A 24,314-nucleotide genomic window follows, 5' to 3' on the forward strand; every position below is an offset into this window, starting at 1 on the left:
ATTGACGTTTGGAAAAATTGATGCATTCAACGATAGCCAGGGGGAGACCTGGGAACATTATACTGAACGTCTGGGACAGTAATGAGTATTTTGTCGAAAAATGGTAGTGACCTCAGTTAAGAATTTAAAAATAACAAAAAATTATGAAAACTGCTTATAGATTAAGAAAGTCATCAAACATGTTCTTGGATTGTTTGACTGTAGATTAATTACAATTTGCAATTTAATCATAATGTGTTATTAACTGGGTCACGATCAACAAGAGGGATACTCCAACAATGTTAGAGGTTTTACACAGCGAGATACTTTTGACAGGCGCTGCATTCCGCAAAAAATATCCGATAGAAAAAGAGCCGACCAGCGGCCTCTGATGTTATAAGAGTACAAGAGGGATGACTCATATTAAGCGTGAAGCTTTTATAGAGTGTTAGTTACGGAAGGGAAATATCTCCTACAGTATAGTCTGTTTCTCTGGTGCTGAAGAAATAAATTTTAAACTTTTACTGTTACTTCTGTGTTAAAATTACGGTCAATAAAGTACATATGGTAGCATAATATGTCATTATGATCAAATATGTTTGTATATCATGAGTTGTTTGTTATAAATACTTCATTGCCAATTTACAACGAAAACGTAGATACCTGGTGGCCTCCTTCCTTACTGTGACACTATGCATCAAGACTACAAATAACATGTGCTCGGACCAACTGTCATGGCGAATTTAGACATTGCAGTTACCTCCCTTTTCCACGCCAATGCCATTTAGCGATAACTGAAGTCCCTACAAATGGTATTGGAGATACCAAGGCTGAGGATACTGTGAGAAGGCGAGTCATCCTATTCAGCGTATGTGGACCTACTCTTAATACGTATATGAGGTCTTATTCCACCTGATTACATTGGTGGATATCGCAACCATATATCCCATTAGCGTGTTTTTCTTGTAGCTGCCAGCGCCCTGATTCTGAGGCGTGACAAAAGTGTTGCAAACCATCTAAAACGATAATTCATGTTAACAACTATGTGTATGCTTACGTGTTGATGAAGTATCAATCCATTTATGCACAAACTGTTGATGGACACCTCTTAGATATAATTAAATCCACAATAATTTACTTACAACCTACTGTGTTCAAATACTGGGTCACTAAAACAACTTTGCTTTCCGGTTATTATAAAATACGGGATACAAATAAAACAGATAGAGTAAGTCGAGCTCAATATTTGAATGTTTCGTCGTCTATTTCAACTCCAAATTTGGATAAACCGGAAATAACCCTGAGAGGTCACAGCCAAAACAAGTATAGCTGAGAGGCTAATAATCGCTGATTTTGGATATAGATGTGGACAGAATATTGTAACTGTTTATTTATCATAGCTTAATAGAATTATGTAAGTCACATCGTATAAAATGTGAGTTATTCTAACTTTTTAGCGATTTTAATTAGAGGTGTCGCAGCAACAGGTTCTATGTGCGATGGTGATTAGAGGTTACATGACAGCCTGTCAAAAGTTTCTTGTCGTGTAAATCTCTATTATTGGAGTAAAATTATGTATGAGATAATTTTGTTTATTATACCCCCGCAACAAAGTTAGGGGGGGGGGTATACTGGAATCAGGTTGTCCGTCCATCCGTCTGTCTGTAGACGCATTTTGTCCGGACAACTCCTCCTAAACCGATGGGCCGATTTCAATGAAACTTCACACACATATTAATGATCATGTGTAGATGTGCATGCCACTTTCTTTTTTTCTCAAACTTATGGTTGCTATGGCAACGGGTCACTATAAACAGGTTTTCTGATAAGGACCATAACTTTAAGTTTGTTTGGACAACTCCTAAACCGAAGGGCCGATTTCAATGAAACTTCAAAAAAATATAGAGGACCAAATGTAGATGTGCATGCTACTTTCTTTTTCTCAAAATTATGGTCGCTATGGCAACTGGTCACTATAAACAGGTTTTCTGATAAGAACCATAACTTTAAGTTTGTCCGGACATCTACTCCTAAACCGAAGGGCCGATTTCAATGAAACTTCACACAAATATAGAGGACCATGTGCAGATGCATACTTGCCAACTTTTTAGCCCACCATCATCAGATGGTGGGCTATTCAAATCGCCCTGCGTCCGTGGTCCGTGGTCCGTCCGTCCGTCCGTCCGTCCCTCCGTCCGTCCGTCCGTCCCTCCGTCCGTAAACAATTCTTGTTATCGCTATTTCTCAGAAAGTACTGAAGGGATCTTTCTCAAATTTCATATATATGTTCCCCTTGGTGCCTAGTTATGCATATTGCATTTTGAGACCAATCGGAAAACAACATGGCCGACAGGCAGCCATCTTGGATTTTGACAATTGAAGTTTGTTATCGCTATTTCTCAGAAAGCACGAAAGGGATCTTTCTCAAATTTCAGATGTAGGTTCCTCTTGGTGCCTAGTTATGCATATTGCATTTTGAGACCAATCGGAAAACAACATGGCCGACAGGCAGCCATCTTGGATTTTGACAATTGAAGTTTGTTATCGCTATTTCTGAGAAAGTACTGAAGGGATCTTTCTCAAATTTCATATGTAGGTTTCCCTTGGTGCCTAGTTATGCATATTGCATTTTGAGACCAATCGGAAAACCACATGGCCGACAGGCAGCCATCTTGGATTTTGACAATTGAAGTTTGTTATCGCTATTTCTGAGAAAGTACTGAAGGGATCTTTCTCAAATTTCATATATATGTTCCCCTTGGTGCCTAGTTATGCATACTGCGTTTTGAGACCAATCGGAAAACAACATGGCCGACAGGCAGCCATCTTGGATTTTGACAATTGAAGTTTGTTATCGCTATTTCTCAGAAAGCACAAAAGGGATCGTTCTCAAATTTCATATGTAGGTTCCTCTTGGTGCCTAGTTATGCATATTGCATTTTGAGACCAATCGGAAAACAACATGGCCGACAGGCAGCCATCTTGGATTTTGACAATTGAAGTTTGTTATCGCTATTTCTCAGAAAGTAATGAAGGGATCTTTCTCAAATTTCATATGTAGGTTTCCCTCGGTGCCTAGTTATGCATATTGCATTTTGAGACAAATCGGAAAACAACATGGCCGACAGGCAGCCATCTTGGATTTTGACAATTGAAGTTTGTTATCGCTATTTCTCAGAAAGTGCTGAAGGGATCTTTCTCAAATTTCATAGATATGTTCCCCTTGGTGCCTAGTTATGCATATTGCATTTTGAGACCAATCGGAAAACAACATGGCCGACAGGCAGCCATCTTGGATTTTGACAATTGAAGTTTGTTATCGCTATTTCTCAGAAAGCACAAAAGGGATCTTTCTCAAATTTCAACTGTAGGTTCCTCTTGGTGCCTAGTTATGCATATTGCATTTTGAGACCAATCGGAAAACAACATGGCCGACAGGCAGCCATCTTGGATTTTGACAATTGAAGTTTGTTATCGCTATTTCTCAGAAAGTAATGAAGGGATCTTTCTCAAATTTCATATGTAGGTTTCCCTCGGTGCCTAGTTATGCATATTGCATTTTGAGACCAATCGGAAAACAACATGGCCGACATGCAGCCATCTTGGATTTTGACAATTGAAGTTTGTTATCGCTATTTCTCAGAAAGCACTGAAGGGATCTTTCTCAAATTTCATATGTAGGTTTCCCTCGGTGCCTAGTTATGCATATTGCATTTTGAGACCAATCGGAAAACAACATGGCCGACAGGCAGCCATCTTGGATTTTGACAATTGAAGTTTGTTATCGCTATTTCTGAGAAAGTACTGAAGGGATCTTTCTCAAATTTCCATCTTGGATTTTGACAATTGAAGTTTGTTATCGCTATTTCTCAGAAAGTAATGAAGGGATCTTTCTCAAATTTCATATGTAGGTTCCCCTCAGTGCCTAGCTATATATAGTTTTGCATATTGGGACCAATCGGAAAACAACATGGCCGACAGACAGCCATTATCGCTAAATCTTAAATTTTATATATAGGTTCCCCTTGTTGGAAAAATACTAGCTATAGAGGGCTGTTTCTGAATTTACACAGATTAGTAAGACTTAGAGGAAGGGAAAAGTAGAGAAAAGATCAATCTGACATGGAAGCTATAAAGATCATTCAATGGTGGGCGCCAAGATCCCTCTGGGATCTCTTGTTAAAATTCTCATGGGGGAGAAAGTGCGTGAGCGACATTTTTGACCGGAAAACACATTTCACCCGCGACACATTTAGCAAACAAAAACTAAGGGGAGATAATTTGCTATTTGAAAATAAATTCTTTGCATGAACACTTACTTCCCTCACTTAAATAAAACAAAGGGGTGGAGAAAAAACATATTTCAAGCTTGGCCAATGACCTTTTTTATTCAAGTTTTGAAAGATTGTTATATAAGCAACAAGTTACAAAAAAATTGATGCAAAATTACATCATTTTTAATTATTTCTGGAAATTATTTAACTCACTGTTCACTCTAAATAAAAGAATTAACTCAGATATGTTATGAAAACTATGTTGTAAGATAGATGTCAGTCAATGAATGTAAAGTATCACAATGATCTCACTTTTTAGCAACAATATAACAATATAATATCTGAATGAAATTTCAATTGTTTCCTTTGGTTTAAAACAAAGACAATAATACAAATTTTTTTTTTAAAAGGGCTGTACTAGCAGTTGTACTCACTATAACTCAGTGCTTTGTAGGTGGGGACTGATACTTAAATTCTAAGTTTTAACATGACAGTATTTAGTTTAAGAAGGTGAGTATTTGTGGACAGGTTTTTGTCTTTCAAAATGTGAATTGGGAAAGTTTCTGCCAAAATATAAGTCTCTGCTAATTGACACTAAGTATGCTGATGATACGGTGATTGAAACGACATGTTACCTACCGGCAACCAAGCAAATGGTCGTTATTGTGAATTTATTTCCTTGTGCTAATTATTTAAAGATCAGCCAATGTTTAAATATAGTTAACATTTCAATAAGTAATCTGTCACATTCAATACTCCGTTGATAACATTGCCAGTGTTATTCTAACTTTTTCTGTCCGAGATATTACGGTGTTTGTTTACTGTCAAGTAGAGGTCATTTATGCGCTTGACATCAAAGGCAGTATACGAAGCCATTTGCAAGCGTTTAATCAACCATGATCAACCTGCTACGAAACCATCACCACGCATCCTCAGCTTAATTGGTTTTAATTAATTGTTTATCTATCGGGTATTGTCACCCTTGCAGTCAGTGAAGTGTCAGAATTTCGTTACGGTCTGTGAGCAGGTCAGTAACTGACCAATGCCCCACACATATGTCTTTCACCAGCCAGCAAGCGTTACCTGTCAAAGGCCTAAGTGAACTAACAAGATGAATAGGGGCTCCATACGGGGTTATCAAGGCATATTCTCCAAAATCGGGAGAATACCCTATGTTTTACCTATACGATCGGGAGACTGGGCAGGGAGTCTGGAATCGGGAAATTCCCGACTAAATGGGGAAAGTTGACAAGTATGCAGATGTGCATCTCACTTTCTTTTTCTCAAAATTTAGGTTGCTTAATGGCAACTGGTCACTTTATTACTTGGTTATCTTAGTTGGCCTCTAATTAACAGTTCCAATTCACCATTGACTCGTGTAGATTGCGGGGGTATTAGTCAGCCATCCTGGCGACAGTTCTAGTTTGAAATAGTACTGTTAATATCCACAAATACATAATTGATCTCATATAAGTTAACAGGCTGTTCATGTTCATCATTATACAATTCATGTTTTTTTTTTCTCTAGTTGACAGATGGTCACTCACTGTTTGACTACAATGTTGGCCTGAACGACCTGATACAGATCTTGGTAAGACAGGATGCCCCGACTGACAAAGCCACACCTACAGTCAATGGCTACAATAGCGCTGGTGAAGAGAGTTCAGCCTCGGACAAGGAAAACAAAGTATGATTATGATCTTATTGTACTGTATATTTATCAGGTTAGAAACCAGTGCCTGATATTTCTCCAATCCATCATAGTGTGTCTGTTGCAGTTCAGTAGAAATATTAAATTATTTTACTTACCGGTAATCACCACCCTTCTCTTATTTTTTGTGTTGTATCTCTGGGCTTCTTGATACGTAAGTAATGATAAGTAGCTGTAAATTTGTCAATATTCTTAAATATTTGATACAGGCCATCAGCTGAATGGGACTTGCTTTATTAGATAGGTGGTCCTGTTTTATCAAATTTTAGTTAGGACTCTAAATAAAATGTATTTTAAAAGGTGTCAAAATTATAAACATCCAAGTCATCTTAACTTTGTTAACAACAGGGAGTTTTTACTTTTCTTTATCCTGGAAATATTAACACAGCAGAGATATATCTGGATGAGAAGTGTTAATGGGAGAATTTAGGGTTTGGAAGAAAGTGAATGGGATTTCCTGTATAACAGAGATATACTGAGAATTTGAATGTGGCTTTCAGCAAATGAAAAAAAAAATGGTAAGATATCTAAATCTCACCAATTCAAAGTCAATATTTTGTTCAGAAGTTAACAAAAGGTAAATGATTTGGTTGTATAGCCTTTGACCCCAGAGCCAGTGGTTGCTTCCACATCAAAAGAAGAGGCAGAGTGTGTGGAAAATGGGGAATTACATTCTACATACAAGGTGAGGTCTCGAGAAATCATTAGTGAACTACAAAAAGGTTTCTATATCGAATGGAAATGACATTCCATTACAATTCTGTAATATTATGTGTAGTAGTAGGCAAATTTAACAGGTGTCTGTCAGGGTTTGTAGTTTACAGAAGGAAGTGGAAATTAGTAGGAGATGCCACAAACCTGCATTCTAGGTAGCAACAACCTAAAATCAACATTTAACTTAATCTGTTCTTATGTAACTCTTAAAACAAATTGCTTTCCTGTTTGCCTATAATCAATTGATTTGCTCTGGGCAAGGTAAGTGACCACACTGTGGATATTGCAATTTTCACATCAATGTATCTGATTACAAAATAGCACCATAGATGATAATCAGTTCTCAATTAATATTCATTTTGATGTTCATAATTGATCATCACAGTATCTCAGACAATCAAGGGACAATTATTTATCAATCATGAAAAGAAAGGAAATTTTCATCTACAAAAACATGCACCAAAATGAGAAGAAGTATGGCGTCAGGTATCATCGCAATTTTAAATTAAGAGATTACACAGGGATATTTCTGAGGGCTTTCTTGGCCTAATAGTGGACCCTATTCGCAATTGAATATATTTCATGTTTAAACCAAATTCCCAAAATTTGTTTACTCCTGGAAAAATATTTCCAAAATCTCCAATTTTCTTCTCAAAATGAGACAAAAAGGCCCTATCCCAATCCAGTGTAGAAAAGCCCTGGTTCATTTAATCTTTTTTTGAGTCTTCTGTAGATCTCGGTAGTTCTAGGAAATGTTCATGTTATAATCTAATCAGGATCAGTTTAATGTTAATTGTCTGGTAGATTGATAATTCTAACAACACAATTTTAATATTTCTTGTATGATTGTATAAAGTATTAGTCCTAAGGCCTGCAATTTTAAACTGATTTTCTGATGTTACTTCTAGATTGGAGACATCGTTGACGCAAGAGACACATATATTGGAGCGTGGTTTGAGGCCAAAATTGTGAAAATTGCAGTAGACACTGGGAAAAGGGCAACAAAAGTAGCAGAACCAAATGATAATGACGATACATTGAGTGGAATTAAAAACAATACCAATAAATCTATGCGTAGAAAACTTGCAGAGTCTAGTGATACAAGCGACTGTAGTTATGACAACACTGACAGTGGTGCTAATTCCATGGAGATAGATTGTGATACTGAAATATCAGACAAAGTGAAAACAGACAAAAAGTTTGAGGAAATTGACAATTTAAATGATGGTTTTGTTTATCATGTTGTTTTTGAAGGGTAAGTAAAATTTAAAGCTGAGGTATTGAGGAATTATATAGAGGTTACACAACGAGTGGTTGTTGGATATGGAATTTATTTCACACGAGTAAGTTATTTTTTAAAAGTTACAAAAGACACAAGCTTTAGCGAGTGTTTTTTGCAACTTTTGGAAAAATAACTTACGAGTGTGAAGTAAATTCCATATCCAACAATTTCGAGTCATTTGACCTGTTTCTACCACAATAATATCGGCTTGAATCAAAGGGAAACGTGGCCAAGTATAATTTCGCATATGCAAATAAAGTGTACCGGTGACGTCCGGGACCCGGAGATGTGATATCATTAGATTATTGATGACGTCAATAACAATTGCAGCTTGGGTCAAAGTTCACCGTGTTAGCCAATCAAAATGCGTACAGAGATTATACCATGTGTGGTATAAACAGATTGTTAATCAATAGCTGTAATGATTAACTCATGGTCTGAGAGTTGAATAACACAGGGTATTGTGGTAGAAATCTGTTTAAAGCATGGTCTTAAAATTTTCTGAATATTTTGTGATGTGAAATTTATGTCTGAATTATCAGAATTTAGTACAAATTTATAATGCCACTATATTAATCATATTTCCATAGCTTTATTTTATGGAAGGAATGAATATTTTGATGCAGTTTGTCATGTTTCTTTGGCTGGATGTACCTTGAGGCTTGTTAAATAAACATAATTCCTCAGAAAACTGCCAATAATGGAAAAAAAGTGAAAAACTTAATGTGTTCAAATTTAGTTGAATATTACAAAGACAATGTTTTGAAATATAATACTTGTTTTCAAGGTATGAAGACACAGATGCAGAAGAACTGACATGTGGAAGAATCCGCCCACGTGCGAAGACAGCTAGGAAATTTTCAGAAGTTAAAGAAGGACAAAAAGTTATGATCAATTTCAATGTTGACAATCCAGACCAGCGTGGCTTCTGGTACAATGCAATCGTCACGAAAAAACAGAATACGCGAACAATCAAGAAACTATTAGCAACTGTTTTTATTGGGTGAGTCAAAGAGTGTTTACACATGCCTATTGTGTTTTGTACAAAGTATTTTTATGTACTCAAAAATATAAACATAATGATGAATTGGTGCCTCCATATTACTGGCTATATAATTACAGTGTTTTCTCTAAGAGCCGGCCGCTGGCTAAATTGCGTGTTTACAAAGACGAAATGGCCGGCTACAAAGGTTAGAATATAAAGATAATGTTTTTGACACAGGGGTAACCCTGAGTCATAGGGATCACTTCGAAAAGCGGAAATGGCAGTGGTAAAAAGACAGGTACTGCCCTCTACCGGGCTCTCTGAACAATATCACAATACACAATGTTTGCTTCTGCTGAACGGAAGATGTGAAATAATTACTGTAGTTAATGTGGTTCCTATAAATGAGTCATAATCATATTATTATAACATAATTTCTTTCTTATTTTATTGTCTAAGTATGTTTTTGTGTGTTTGATGTTTACTTTCGAAGCTAAAAGCTAACCTGCCATACTGGATATATATGTTATCGTAGGGTTGACCTACATAGTAACTTCACTTCGATTCCGATTGTGTAATAAATACACAACACTGCAAATTGCAGGTAATACGCCAAGTTACCTTGGATTCATATATTCGATGTAGAAGGTAGAAGTATTGAAGTGATGGGGAAAGATTGACGTGTAAATATGGACTTCGAAAGATTACCGATAGAACTAGTGCCAGTTTGTCCGCGCTATTTTTAGATCTATGGAGTTTTGTTTGTACAACATACTGAATCGGCCCGGATATTAAATCCGGAAAAAAAATAAGTGGCCTAATTTATTTACTCATTATTTTATTTAAACGCTAAAAGCGTGTAAACTTACGCCACTTTGTGTGTAGCTTTTATTAGAAATATCTTTTAATTATTGTGTTTGCTTTATTAAATGGAATATCACAGTTTAAATGTATCCGGACATTTGACCCGGTCGCTGGTTTGTGTGTCAGTTTTGCCTTGTGACCCGTATGTTCATCGAGACATATTTCACCCATCTTGTTTACCGTCGTAGACTTTCTTTTGTGATTGTAATATAGAATCTACCTGATCAGAATACTATGCAATGCGATAATTAGATATTGGTAGCTATTTTCAGAGATGTGTGCTGTTGTGAAAATGCAAACGATGCGGTTAACGTGGGCTTTTTCCCACGCCGTTAGGCGGCAGGCTTTTTTCAACACTTCGTGTACGGACTTACCTGTTTTGAATTGGGTCAAAATTAAAACAAAAACACACCGGAGAAGGCTAATACATAATACCTTTATTAGAATTTATCAACAGTGAACTAGGCAGGTGAGACATTGTTTTCTCATTCCGTTTATAATTGGCCTGAGCAGAATTTCGAACTCGAAAAGATCGATACCAGTACTATACTGTACTGTCAGTGGTGATATTTTACAGCGGTACTTCGCTGTCATTGATGATTTCTGATTGCGTAATCATACTGCCTACAGACAAGCATAGATATATATATATATCCTTTTGAATAGAATAACACCCCGTAATAATGATAGTATACACAATAGCCTGATGCTAACAAACCGTTTGAGATCTATGTTTTTCATTCAATTTCGTTGTGATAAATGCCTAATTAAATGGGATATCAACACTTTAATTTGTATAGTTTTATGAGTTGACATTTTTATCTAGATTAAAACACCTGATACACATGAATTTCATTTTTAAAAAGTCTATTTTTGGAAATGCAAATTTTATATCTCAAATCTAGATTATAGTGTACAGAAAACTACAATAGAAATAAGAACCGACCTATATCTACCGTAATTTTTTGACATCATTCTATTTTTATTAGGCCTAGCTGATTAGTCATAACGTTGCCATACCAAATTAACCCAATAGGATAAAATAAATGAAATGTGGTCGAGATCTTGCACAAAAAACATTGCCTCTAATTCTAGCTTTTAGAGCCACAACCTCTTGCATCTTTGCTAACTAAGATATGTTTCAATGCTGCTACATGTACAGTTCATCCAGTTGGGCATTCTAATTTTGAAATTGATGATTTGATATCATCAATTTCAAAATTAAGTAAGTTATAGCTACATTCAGATCTCACTAACATAAATTAACATTAAATATACATACATATGTATCATGCAGTTACAGTTATGTATATGTTACATATAATATTGTGGAGAATATTTGATGTAATGTACTTACAAAAAAATATAAGTTAAAAACTAAATTCCACTTCAAATTGATTTGAACTGTACATGTGAATGAATGTGGGTTTTTTTTTATAGATAATTTGTAGCTACACAGTATGGAGTGTAAACATATAACATAGAGTGCTATATGAAAATCATGTTCACTCTAGCTCTAATAACAAGTATAACAAGTCTGAGCTGATATGAGCATGTAATTTTAAGTTTTGAATGCTAATTATAAATTAGTTTGATGTGCCCGCCAGTGATGCCAATGCATATGCCGTATATATAATGGTATACCCTGCCCTGTCTACATCCGCATTCTCGAGCATACCCAGGTGTTTTTTTGTACTTATATATTAATTACACAATTGAATATGTTTTAATGGAAATGAAGTGTAACTAGCTCAGTAGCTAGTTTTTTAATCCGATACAAAATGATAGATACTGAAACCTTAAACCTATAGTCAAAGATGATTAAGATCTAGTTTATGTTATCATAAAGACAGTCTTAGGAATTAAAATTCTGTGTATATCATGTAGGTGAAACATTGAGATCTATAGGTTATTATTCAACCCCTCCCGCCTTCCCTTCCCCCTCCCCTGCTGATACGGGTGCGACACCCTTTTATTACCTGGACAGTTCAGGCCTCAGGGAATCTTTCAATACACTGGTCAAAGTGCAAAAGATTTACACAGGCATGTTGATTATATCTTCCCAAGTGTGAGGAATTAATCTTAAAATATCGTAGAAATAACTTCTATAACTGTGAATGTATTAGGTGGCTAAAAGAGTAGGATGGAGTAAGAAATATGTCTTATTGTCCAGTAAATCTATATAAAACAAACTATGATAGCAAGGGAAAGCAAACGAATATTTCATACAACAAATTGAATCTAATTAGTCAATCATATATAGTTCATAATCTTACATCAAGGAAAAGCAATAATATAAACTGGTGATGGCATCACTTTTTTTTTTTAAAGATATAGATCTATAGAAGACCACATAAGAATGGAAATCATCACATTTTACTGTGCCCTGCGCATGCACTCACAATTTCTTGCATATTTTGTAACATACAATTAACCATTGATAATATCTTAAATCATTTTTTTCTTATTTTGTGTTATCAAGTTCATGTGGAATTTAATTTGCATAATGAGGATTTTGGAATTATAAAAGATAAATAAGTGAAAGCGTTATGTTATAGCATAAATATAACAAGATTCTAAAAAGTTGAATGATAAGCAACCTTTGTGTTGATTATTGAATCATATACAGTTTATTCAAGTGTCTTCAATATTTTGATTTATGTCTTACATTAAAAGATTAATATCCAACTCAGACGGCAATTGGGCCGTGATTCATGAATGATTACAAAAACTAATTTGAAGTACTTCTCGGTCAAATAAACCCCTACTATTTTACATACAATACAGTTGTGCAACATGAAGAACATTTAGGTCCATTCTCTGAAAATGATGCCAATTTTAGGCCCAGTTTCCTCCGTTTCAGTTAATACACAAGTCCGTTTCGCCACCTAATACAAGGGGCGCAAGTCCTGCACCCTCCAAGTCCATTAACCTTCTCCAGGTTGATACCGCTACCCTATCAATCAAATTAAGTAACTCTGATAGATCTATAATGTGTACCAGACAGAATGGAACAACATACACTCGTACTTTGCTTGTCATTAAGATTATTGGAAATGATGAATATTTACAAATTATTCTTCAATTGTTGGATAAATATTAAGTAAACTTTATACTCATCACAAAAAGAAATTGTAGCTGAAAGGTTCTTGCTTTTTCTAACTGAGTCAAAACATAACAAACAAAGGGCCATAACTCGTAAAATATATTCAAATGAAATAAACGTAACTTCATGACATGGCATACCCAGTTTGAAAAAAAAAGATGGTTATTGATGGTGGGAAGAGACCTCCGAACAAACCACATAATGCCTGAATTAAATAAGTTCCACAAAGGGCTTATCCTCTGTCCATATCTCTAATTATGTTGTCAAATCAAACTGCAGTTCAGGAAAACACAATTTTATGTCATGGTTATGAAACATACCAAGTTTGAAAACTTTGAAGAGATTACCAAACAAACCACATTGATACATGATACCCAGGCCAATTTAACGAAGTTCTAGAGAGGGCCTAGTACACAACTTATGTCATGGTATATGTATACTAAGTTTGAAAGAAATGGATTATTTAGTGTAGGAGGAGGTCTCCACACAAACCCAATGTATTTGCTACACAAAGACCATATTTGGCAAATATGCAATACTGTTACTCAAAAAATGTGAATGACGACAACAAAGCCCATTTAATTTGGCTTAGGGCATTCGAAGGGATAATGTAACTCCAAAACGTTATATATGCCGAATATCTGTAAAGTAATGTTTTGACACCTTTTAACTCGATAAAGTTCAAAGCATGTCAAAAAGCAGCTTTTTGTCACAAAATCTATTAATTTGACATGTGACATCCATTGATAAACAGTGCTAGTCATATGACATTGACGTTTATTGATCAACTGTACTAGTCATGTGCCATTCACATGTATTGATAAACAGCTAACACCAAAACTACTAACATTTGAAAACCAACGTAACCGAAACTGGGGTGACAACATTAGCTTTCCATCTTCTTTGAAGAAATTAACTAATGAAATTTAAAAATGATTCCAGCTCTACATCTTCTTTGAAAAAAAACGAGCTAATAAAATTCAGAAAATTATTCAAAGCAGTGACTTATACTGTCATGCGTTTTAAGCACATCTTTCAAATTTTCAATGACATGTTCCAGATCACAAAATATTACATAGTCAGTATACATATCCACTCACAGTAAAATCCATACTTAGAATTATCCAATATCAATAATACTAATAGCGAATCTAAATATAATATCAAAGCATTGTAGTCAAATGATCTCCACAGAATAGAAACTAGATAAGAGATGGCCTGACTGGACTGGTTTGTGTTTCTTGCGCATGCACCAATTTAGCTTATTATAACAGTGCTTAACAGGATCTTTCATTTGACCAATAAAGATCATTTAATGGTGTGTGCAAAGATCTCGCACTCGGATATTTTACTTATTATGTCAAGAAGCCACTGAAGCAAAAAGTATTAAACATAAACACTGCAATTTTGTTACCGAGTAGTTTTATTTTTAGCTCACCTGGCTGAAGGGCAAGTGAGCTTATGTCGTGGTGTGGCGTCCGTCCGTCCGTCCGGCGTCAATTTTTCATTTAAACAACTTCTGCTAATAACCAAGAGGCCCAGGGACTTGATATTACATGTGTAGCAAAGAAATGACCTTGACTTTCATTCAAGGTCACATCTTCCAACGACTTCTTCTCAATAAGCAAGAGGCCCAGGGACCTGATATTGGACCTGTAGCATGCCGGGTGAAGGGCTACCAAGATTGTTCAAATAAATGACCTTCACCTTCATTCAAGGTCACAGAGGTGAAATAGGCTATAATCTTCCAACGACTTCATTTCAATAACCAAGATGCCCAGGGACTTGATATTGGGCCTGTAGCATACTGGGGTGAAGGGCTACCACGTTTGTTCAAATAAATGTCTTTGGCCGTAATTCAATGTCACAGAGGTGAAATAGGCTATAATCTTCCAACTACTTCTTCGCAATAAGCATGGGGCCCAGGGACTTAATATTGGGCCTGTACCATGCTGGGGTGAAGGGCTACCATGCATATGTTTGTTCCAATAAATGACCTTAAATGAAATGGGAACTTCATTCAAGGTCACATGGGTCAAATAGGCTATAATCTTCAAACAGCTTCTTCTCAATAACAAAGAGCCCAGGGACGTGATATTGGGCCTGTAGCATGCTGGGTCGTAGGGCTACCAAATTTGTTAAAATAAATGACCTTGACCTTCATTCATGGTCACAGGGGTGAAATTGGCTTAAATCTGTACACAATAATTTTGCGATAGCCAAGAGTCTCTGAAGCCTGACATTAGGCAAATATTATGCTGGAATGAAGGACTAGAAAATTCTTTGATATGAAAAAAGAGGTAATCAGCATAGTATGTGCAGAAATTACCTCAATCAACGTCAAAGTTGGTGTAGAGCCAGGTGAGCGGTACAGGCCCATTGGGCCTCTTGTTTGAGAGGTACAGTATGTATGATGTGGACAAAATTGAGATATCTTCTTATTCTCTCATGCATGTAAAGACACATATATAAAGAAAGGATTTATTTTTTGGAAATTAGAAATATGTCTGCAAGACATGGAAGTCCTCCCTCCTCCTGAGGATTTCAGTTTGTCGAATTTGATTTTGTGATGGGACATTTAATCTCGATGTGTCCCTGCATTCTGTTGTGCTATTTTCGGCGAAGTCCTAATGCCTATATGACTGATCTGTTACCTTGCCTATGAGTTAAAAATGTTCTTGGCATTTATAGCAATTACTTGTTGCAAACAGAAATTAAAAACAAATCACCCGTTTCCGGCAGATATGTGTAGAATGTTGGAATTTGTACCATAAACCATCTACTACTTGCACTATCAATATATTATTTTGGTATTAGTGTACCAAGGTATTGCCTAACAACAAATTCAGTAGGTTAATTCACCAGTACACTGTGTGGATACATATATTACATAATCATTATATTTATTATATATATATATGATAGCAAAGATGTAATCAACACAACAAGTATTGTTTGCTTATGAGTGTATATATTGAAACAAATTTGTGCAAACCTTACAATCCATTTAGTATGGAGTTACTTCCCCTTTAAATATGCTAGAGGTGTAAATGCCATTTCTAGTTTTCAATATAAGCCAGTTACCATTTTATCATATAAAAAATCATTTTGAATCCATGAAATAATGCAATTATTTTCATTATCATAGTCACGAAAATAGTATTTGGGTGAAGTAGAGTACTCGACTTTTCAAATTACATTACATATCTTACAACACCCAGAATAAGCTCCGCCTACCTCTCTCATGACTGCAAAAAAAAAACATGTGCACCCCTGACCCCTGTGTCTTCAGTACTTACAGTACTTTGATTTGTTTTCCCAATATATGTATGATTGTTTTAAATTTCCAAACCTAGAAATATAGATCTAAAGCACTGAATGTAAACAGTCGATTCTCATATCGGAAGTTTCGATTTCTAAAAAGCGTTTGCAAAGACCTTGACGACGAAGGGTGTTCAAAACCTCGTCAGTTAAATGCTTGCAGTGACGAAAATGAAAAAGTAGAAAACCCTGATTGTTTTTTTTAAGAAACCCGCAAAAAAGCCAAAGACAGGTAATAATTTATAGTACAAACATCAAATGGTCTTTGTTTTCACTTAACAATTGTTGATCCACTTTTGACAAACTCCGGGGGGATCCTGAGTCCCGTTTTGCATGTGTTGAGTTGTCATATGCATGTGTTGACCACTGGGATTATACTTATCAATAAAGTTGTTGAGTGTACTGCTACTAGTCTGCCTCATTTACAAGTTTACAAGTTGTAGTTTGCTGCCTCGCCATGATTGACCAGACTCAAAAACCGCTGTTTTTGTTTTCAATTTAAAAGCAGAACCTTGACCCGCCAGGGGCTGGGCACCCCTGGACCCCCTGTCTTCTACTTTGTTTTTTTTTCTCCTCCTACAATATTTTATAGGAAAAACACTGTAATTAGTATATGTAAAAGCTGTGATTAGCTCAATCATTTTAGTGTAATGATTCAGGTTTGACCATTTGGGGAAATTGCCACTTACAGAAATTTGAGAGAATATCGGATTTAAAGATTTGGGGGATTTTGATGACCTATTGGTGGGAAATAGATTAGGACAATTAGGACACTGCAAAATTAGGCCCCAAATATATAGACAGAAAAAAAACAGGATTTCCACAACAAAAATCTATATATAAACACCTTTTACTGGCATTCTTGCAATCTTCAAACATCTGTGTTAGCATTGAATCTCACTGTTATGATTTGTATGTTTTCTTGTCCACACCAGGCCCGACCTGATACCACTTGATGACTGTAACATTCTGTTTTTGAATGAAATATTCGAAATTGAAAAACCTGGTACACAATCGAATGTGGATGATGTTGCTAAAGATCCATCACAATTGCCTGTCAAACGTAAGTTTTAAAAAATGCTATTGGGAATCACACATGTTAGTATTGTTCATTCATCAAAAATCACCAAAATTGGGGGAAATGTCCTGTGTAATGTTTTAATATATAATTTGTAAATCTGCTGTTAATCTCCATAACTCCTAACACTATGCATGCTATAGTCCAACCATGATCTAACACTGAAAATCATGATTGATTTAGTGATAGTCAGATAGTCATTGATTAATCAGAACAACACATTTCTAGTATCACCTGGTAAAGTTGAATTGGGAAGACTCAATAATACCAAGAATAAAGTATTTAAGTATAAAAACTTAATTATACACCCAATAGAGGACTCCAGAAAAAGAAATCTGTGCTTGGTCGAACTGCAGCACTAAACTACATCAATGAAGTACACATCGCTGATCTTGTAACACGATTGAAATGGAATTGAATAGGCAGTTGTCATCTCCTTTGGCCTCTATATTACAGCCGTTTAGTTTCTGTGGCTGTCGGGTAGCAAACAATTCGATAGCTCGTCAGGAGTCACCATATTGCTAAAGCGTGTTGTAAACACAGTTGATGGATTTATCTACAAAATGCTTGAACCTTATTAGTGAAGTGATTCTAGCGCAAGCTGGACTCTGATGCGGACGAGTGAAGCCAGGATGGTATAGTCAATAAATAGGGAGTTTTATTTATTCGTAAATATTGCTCTTCAACTTGATTTTGCTCTCGCATTTACGAGTTTCATTTCGCATTTTGATACAATGTGAATGCGTAGCACGAGCCCAGATGATGTTTTTGTATAGTACTGTTTAAATGAATAGCTGGAATGTTACCCTTGGATTTTTGTGTCGCCTTCAAAAGGTGACGCATAGGTATTACTATGTCGGCGTTGGTGTCGGCGTTGTCCGGACAATGGTTTCTGTCCAATTACTTGAGTTCCCTTTGGCTAATCAAACTCAAATTTCATGATATGCTTCCTTACCAAAAGTGCTTGCTTGAGATTGCTTTTCAGGTTCAAAGGTCAAAGGTCCTTACTACTGTAAATTGAAAATAGGTTTGCTTGTGATAACTTGAGATCCCTTGGGTCAATCAAACTCAAAACTTGATGCATTGCTTTCTTATAGGAAGTGCTTGCTTGGGATTGCTTTAAGTTTTGATGTTCAAAGGTCAAAGGTCAAGGTCACAGTTGCTATTCATACTTAGAAACTTAGTTTCCATTTGATAACTCGAGTTCCCTTTGGCCAATCAAACTCAAACTTTGTATAGAACTTCCTTATCAAAAGTGCTTGCTTGGGATTGCTTTTCAGGTTCGAAAGTCACGGTCACTGTAAATAGATAGAAAATCTGTCCAGTTCCATTTGGGTCAATCAACCTAAAACTTCATATAGTGCTTTCTGGTTCTGTATGAAAAACACTTAAATTTTGCATGAAACTTATTTTGATTTGCAAAGCAGATCAGTTTGATTTTTAAAATTCAAATCCTAGCTTGCTGTGTAGGGGACACATCCACTTTTGTGGAGTTCTTGTGTTAGTACAGATGATGATTGTGGTCATGTTTCAGGCAGTTAATTTATAATTAAAGGGTTTGAAGGTAATAAAGCTTTAAAGATTTATCATTGATATAATGAAATTGTAAAATTGAATTTATGGTAAGCCTTTTCATTAATCAATGACAGAATGAAAACAAAAACAAAAATGAAAAATTCATAAATTGTGATTTAGAAAACAGAATTAAGTGTAGGTTACTTTACACAACCTTGCACATGGTTTGAACAGAATGACTTCAATTCCCTGCAAGTTCGGACAATAAATACACCTGGAAACTTCAGAAAAAGTGCTTGAATTCTGGCATGGAAAATCTGTACAAACCATGTTTTATTTTTTTGATAAATGTTGATTCTTAGCACTTCCTCATTACGACCTGATGTTATTTATTGTTAAGGATTCAAACAGTTGTGTTATTTCTTTGCTTCACTATCAGAATTGATTATCTCTTACAATTTTTACCTTCAGGAAAGACCAAGCCTGAGTGTAGTCATTGTATGGACAACCCGGGGAGGGAGTGTAAACACTGTGCTTGTTGTGTGTGTGGTGGTAAGAACGATCCGGACAAACAGGTACTCTGTGACGAATGTGACCAGGCCTATCACCTCCAGTGTATGAATCCTCCACTTGATAGTATCCCCGAGGACGACGAATGGTACGCTTAATTAGGACTAATTCAAAAATGGTTTAAGAGGAAAGTGAAGTGCACATTGATATGGTTTATGAAATAAAATCTGTCCTCATTGCAATTGATTTTAGGAGATTTAACTTTTTTTTTCTACCCTGTGCTTGACACAATAGATTTTTACCATCAATTTAACTATTTCCGAAGGACCAAGGTGAGCTTATGCCATACTGTAGCGCCGTTGTCCATCTGTCCGTCAACAATTGACTTCTTCTTCATAACCACAGATCAGAATTTGACCAAATTTGGTCAGAAGCATCCCTATGGGGTGAGAACTCAAAATTGTTCAAATGTTGGGGCTGACCCCCCAGGGGTCAAGGGGCCGGGCCAAAAGGGGTCAGTTTGCCTCTATTAATATAAACGACTTCTTCTCTGAAACCAAGCAAAGGATATTGCACCTATTTGCCTGGTAGTATCACTATGGGCTGGGGCTTAAAAATTGTACAAATGGTGGGGCTGACCCCTGGGGGCCTGAGGGGTGGGGCCAAGAGGATCAATTTGGCTAAATTGATATAAACTACTTCTCTGAAACTAAGCAATGGATATCGCTCATATTTGTTTGGTAGCATCCTCTTGGAGTAAGGATTTAAAATTGTACAAAAGACGGGGCCAACCCCCTGGGGGCTGAGGGGGTGGGGCCAAATGTTGTCATTTTGGCTAAATTGATATGAACAACTTCTCCTCTGAAACTTCTCTGAAACTAAGAAATAGATATTGCTCATATTTGACAGTGAACATCCCTTTTGGGTCGGGATTCAAAATTGTACAAATGGTGGTGCTGAGGGACAGGGCCAAAGGGGTCAATTTGGTTAAATTGATATTAACAACTTCTTTGATGAAACTAAGCAATGGATATCACTTACATTTGTATGGTAGCATGGTCATGGGGTGGGGATTCAAAATTGTACAAATTTCGGGGTTGACTCCCAGGGGGCTGAGGAGTGGGGCCAAAAGGGGTAAATTTGGCTAAATTGATATGAGCAACTTCTTCTCTGAAACAGCTCATATTTGGCATCCTTTTGGATAGAGATTAAACATTTCATAAAGGAAGGAACTTACCCCCCGGGGGGCAGAGGGCGAGGTCAAAAGGGGTCAAACTTCTTTTCTGAAACTAAGCAATAGATATCACTCACATTTGTGTAGTGCATCCCTATGAGGTTGTGCCAAAAGTCAATTTCATTGCATGGATTTATGCATATTTTGGCATAAAAACCTCATGTACCCATATAAAATAAAATGCCTATGATATATTGACATAGCAATACCAGTGACCAATATACTTAAGCATCATTCTTGTTTCATATCATGAAAACCAGGTGAGCGATACGTATACAGGCTCTCTGGGCCTCTTGTACTTTGTATTGGTGTGCAGGGAAAGATTGAAGATATTCTAAATAAATTTTGTACCGTAACCTAATAAATTGTTTGATGAAGATTATTTTGTATGCATTGATCAAAGGTACTGTCCCGATTGTAAAACAGACAGTGACGCCATTGTAAAAGCAGGTGAGAAGTTAAAGGAAAGCAAAAGGAAAGCCAAGATGGCATCATCGACCAACTCAACAAGTCGTGACTGGGGCAGGGTAAAGTTAAATCCAAAGATTTCTGTTATTATCAGTCTTCAAAATTCTTATAGATATAAATAATAGATATAATATAAATGGTTGAGATTTTAGTTACCTACAGTGTAATTAATGCCCACTACAGGTGTTATAGTTTAGATATTGGTAATCAGAAATAAGAGTCAATTTACCCCAATACTGAACTGGGGCCTGTTCGTTCATGTGGACAAACCAGTTCCTCAATTTTTATATGTAATATTTCAGGCACAGACCTGCTGATGTTAAGAAAGGCTTCGAAAGTCTTTGTCGAGGCTTGTCTGAAAACAATATGAAATCACCAGGTGTCTTTATGTCTTAAAAAAACAACAAACAACTCTGGTCCAGTTGATCAAACAATTTGGAGCGCAAAAACGAAAATGAACCTGTTCCTTTTAGATTCAGATATTGAAAATCCTGCCTACTACAGTTTAATTTTACCTTTACTAAAATATTCTATTTATTCTATTTGATATCATCATTTTGTACAGACAAGGAATATTATGGAAATTTTAATATTTCTATAAAATGTGCTTGAATTTTGACATTTTGGCCTTGAATTTTACTCAGAGTCGAATCAGTCGATTTGAGGTCTAGTTCCATAAGTGGGATTTATTTGAAACTTGCCAAGAATGATCCCTAGAGATTGTCCGGATCTAGTTTTCTTACACTTTGTGTCTACAGGAATTTAGTTGAAAATTGCCAGGAATGATCCGGAGATGGTATTTACCAAGTTATTATTTTTTCGAACTAGTCTTAAAAGTCCATCATTGTTGATGTGTTGATATATTGTGTAATATGATTTTGCAATCATGCTTTTTAGGTCACCTGAGACAAAGTCTGAGACTGAGACCTATTGCGATCGCCTTTTGTCAGGCGGTGTCTGTCGTCCGTTGTAAAAAAAAATACATTTTCAACTTCTTCTCAATAACCAACAGACCCAGAGACCTGATACTGGCTGTGTAGCATGCTGGGATAAAGGGCTACAAAGTTTGTTCAAGTGGATGACCTTGCCTTCCTTCAAGGTCACAGGGGTCGAAATTAATATACTTAACTCTTTAAACATTTTCTTCTCGATAACCAAAAGGCCCAGTGACCCAATATAAGGTTTGTAGCATGCTGGGACTACCAAGTTTGTTCAAATGGATGACCTTCACCTTCATTCAAGGTCACAGGGTCAAATATGCTAAACTCTTTAAACAACTTCTTGATAACCATAAGGCCCAGATACCTAATGTTAGGTCTGTAGCATGCTGGGATGAAGGGCTGCCAAGTTTGTTCAAATTGATGACCTTGACCTTCATTCAAGGTCACATGGGGCCAAATATGCTAAAATATATCATAATTCAGGTGACCGTTTAGGCCCATGGGTCTCTTGTTATAAACAAGCATTTCAAACTTTGTCATATTTTACCAATCAAATGGTTTGAAACCAATCAGGAATCTTCATATAACTATGAAAAATCCTTTGTTGGACTTGTACTTCCTATTTTTAGCTCACCGTTTACGAGTAACCAAGAGCTAATGCTGTCACCCTGGCGTCCGCGTCCGCATCCGCGTCCGCGTCCCACCCCAAAACTTAAGTTTTTGGAGTAAGTTTTTGGAAAGCTTGTAATTCCAAAAGTATACACCTCATGCCCTTCTAAGTTGGTATATACATTCATTAGAGGTCTAGGAATGATGTTATGGCAAAATCATGCAGAAAAAAATTGTGATTTTTTCGCATTTTGCCATTTAGTGGACTTAACTTTTTTGGCACCAAACTTTAAAGTTTTGGGGGCGAGTCCAAAAGTATACACCTTTCACCCTTCTAAGTTGGTTTATACATTCATTAGAGATCCAGGAGTAATTCTGTGGCAAATCATGCAGAAAAAAATTGGCATTTTGGCATTTTACCATTTTGTGGACTTTGACACAAAAACCCACTTTAAAGATTTTGGGGGTTAGTTTTGAAAAGCTTGTGAGTCCACACCATTCTTATTTGGTTTATACATCCATAAGAGGTCTAGGAGCAATATTATGTGACATACAATTTCAAAATGACATGCTTATACATACATAAAAAATGTATGCATAGTGTGATTGCTGCCGCCGGTGAGCTTTCGCAATCATTGATTGCACTTGTACTATAGTGTAGTTATTTGCATTACATACATATCCAGGACTGGAATTCTTTGCAGATATCAGTGGAAAAAATGGAAACTTCCAACAATGAGGGATTTTGCTATTTCAGGGAATGGCTTGTGTGGGCCGACAGAATGTATGCACAGTTGTTCCAGCACAACATTTTGGGTCTATTCCTGGTGTAGAGGTCGGCACTTCGTGGAAGTTCAGAGTTCAGGTAAAAGCAGAAGAATTATTTTAACATTAAAAGTAATGTTTCAAATAAACATGCAAAATTTTGATACAAAATGTGTGTTACAGTTTATGAAAAACCTATCTAAACATTACCATACTGTATCCTTCAGCGTGAAATTTAATCTTGTTTAAGGTTTTAAGGGTCCACACTCTTGAAAATTGTGAACTCTGAACTCAAAACCTGATCACTGCTAACCTGTTCCTCAATAGCGTGTCTGATAATGATCTAAAGTCAGTAGCATGAAAGACAGGAGATACACATGAAGTTGATTGATTAAATGAACCTGCTCCAAGATCAATATTCAACCTCAGATCCTGCATTCACCACCTGTCTTGATAACCCAAGAAAATATTTCAGTATTCTTTTCTAGTCTTCCTCACAATGAAACCATGTGTTGCCTGTGAAAGCAGGAGACATAAAGGGATCACAATGTCGGCGGCGGCATACGCACAGGAGAGTTCCCTACAATAACTGAACTCTCCTTGGGCTGATCAAACCCGAACTTCATACAGACCTTCTTTACCAATAGTATGCATTTATTTGCATGAGATTGCTATTCAGTCCCGAAGGTCACTTACTCAAATAGAAAATCAGTTTCCTTACCTAACTCAAGTTTCCTTGGGCTGACCAAGCTCAAACTTCATACAGGCCTTCCTTACCAAAGGGGCTTTGATGGAATTGCTTTTCAGACCCAGTGATCAAAATTCAATGTCACTGTTACTTAAAATAGAAAATCAGTTTAACTCAAGCTTCCTTGGTCTGACCAAGCTCAAACTTCATACAGACCTTCCTTACCAAAGGGGCTTTGATGGAATTTCTTGTCAGACCCATAGGTGTCAA

The 24,314-nt window shown here is 36.3% G+C and overlaps 1 protein-coding gene and 1 long non-coding RNA gene across 2 annotated transcripts in view; one reads left to right on the forward strand and one right to left on the reverse strand.

Moving 5' to 3' along the window:
• LOC117345063 overlaps nt 1-24,314 on the reverse strand; it is a 67,634-nt gene that overhangs the window by 11,884 nt on the left and 31,436 nt on the right. The window lies entirely within an intron of this gene.
• The window catches only part of LOC117345062 (E3 ubiquitin-protein ligase UHRF1-like), a 45,380-nt gene that overhangs the window by 3,756 nt on the left and 17,310 nt on the right, over nt 1-24,314 (forward strand). The window contains exons 2-9 of the mRNA XM_033908005.1: nt 5,782-5,940; nt 6,563-6,649; nt 7,587-7,933; nt 8,748-8,963; nt 17,172-17,299; nt 19,301-19,487; nt 20,977-21,100; nt 23,349-23,456. Coding sequence (XP_033763896.1) covers nt 5,782-5,940; nt 6,563-6,649; nt 7,587-7,933; nt 8,748-8,963; nt 17,172-17,299; nt 19,301-19,487; nt 20,977-21,100; nt 23,349-23,456 — 1,356 coding nt within the window. The remainder of the gene's footprint in view (nt 1-5,781; nt 5,941-6,562; nt 6,650-7,586; nt 7,934-8,747; nt 8,964-17,171; nt 17,300-19,300; nt 19,488-20,976; nt 21,101-23,348; nt 23,457-24,314) is intronic.

The sequence above is a fragment of the Pecten maximus genome, chromosome 16 (genome assembly GCF_902652985.1).
Source record: "Pecten maximus chromosome 16, xPecMax1.1, whole genome shotgun sequence".
NCBI classification, from domain to species: domain Eukaryota; kingdom Metazoa; phylum Mollusca; class Bivalvia; order Pectinida; family Pectinidae; genus Pecten; species Pecten maximus.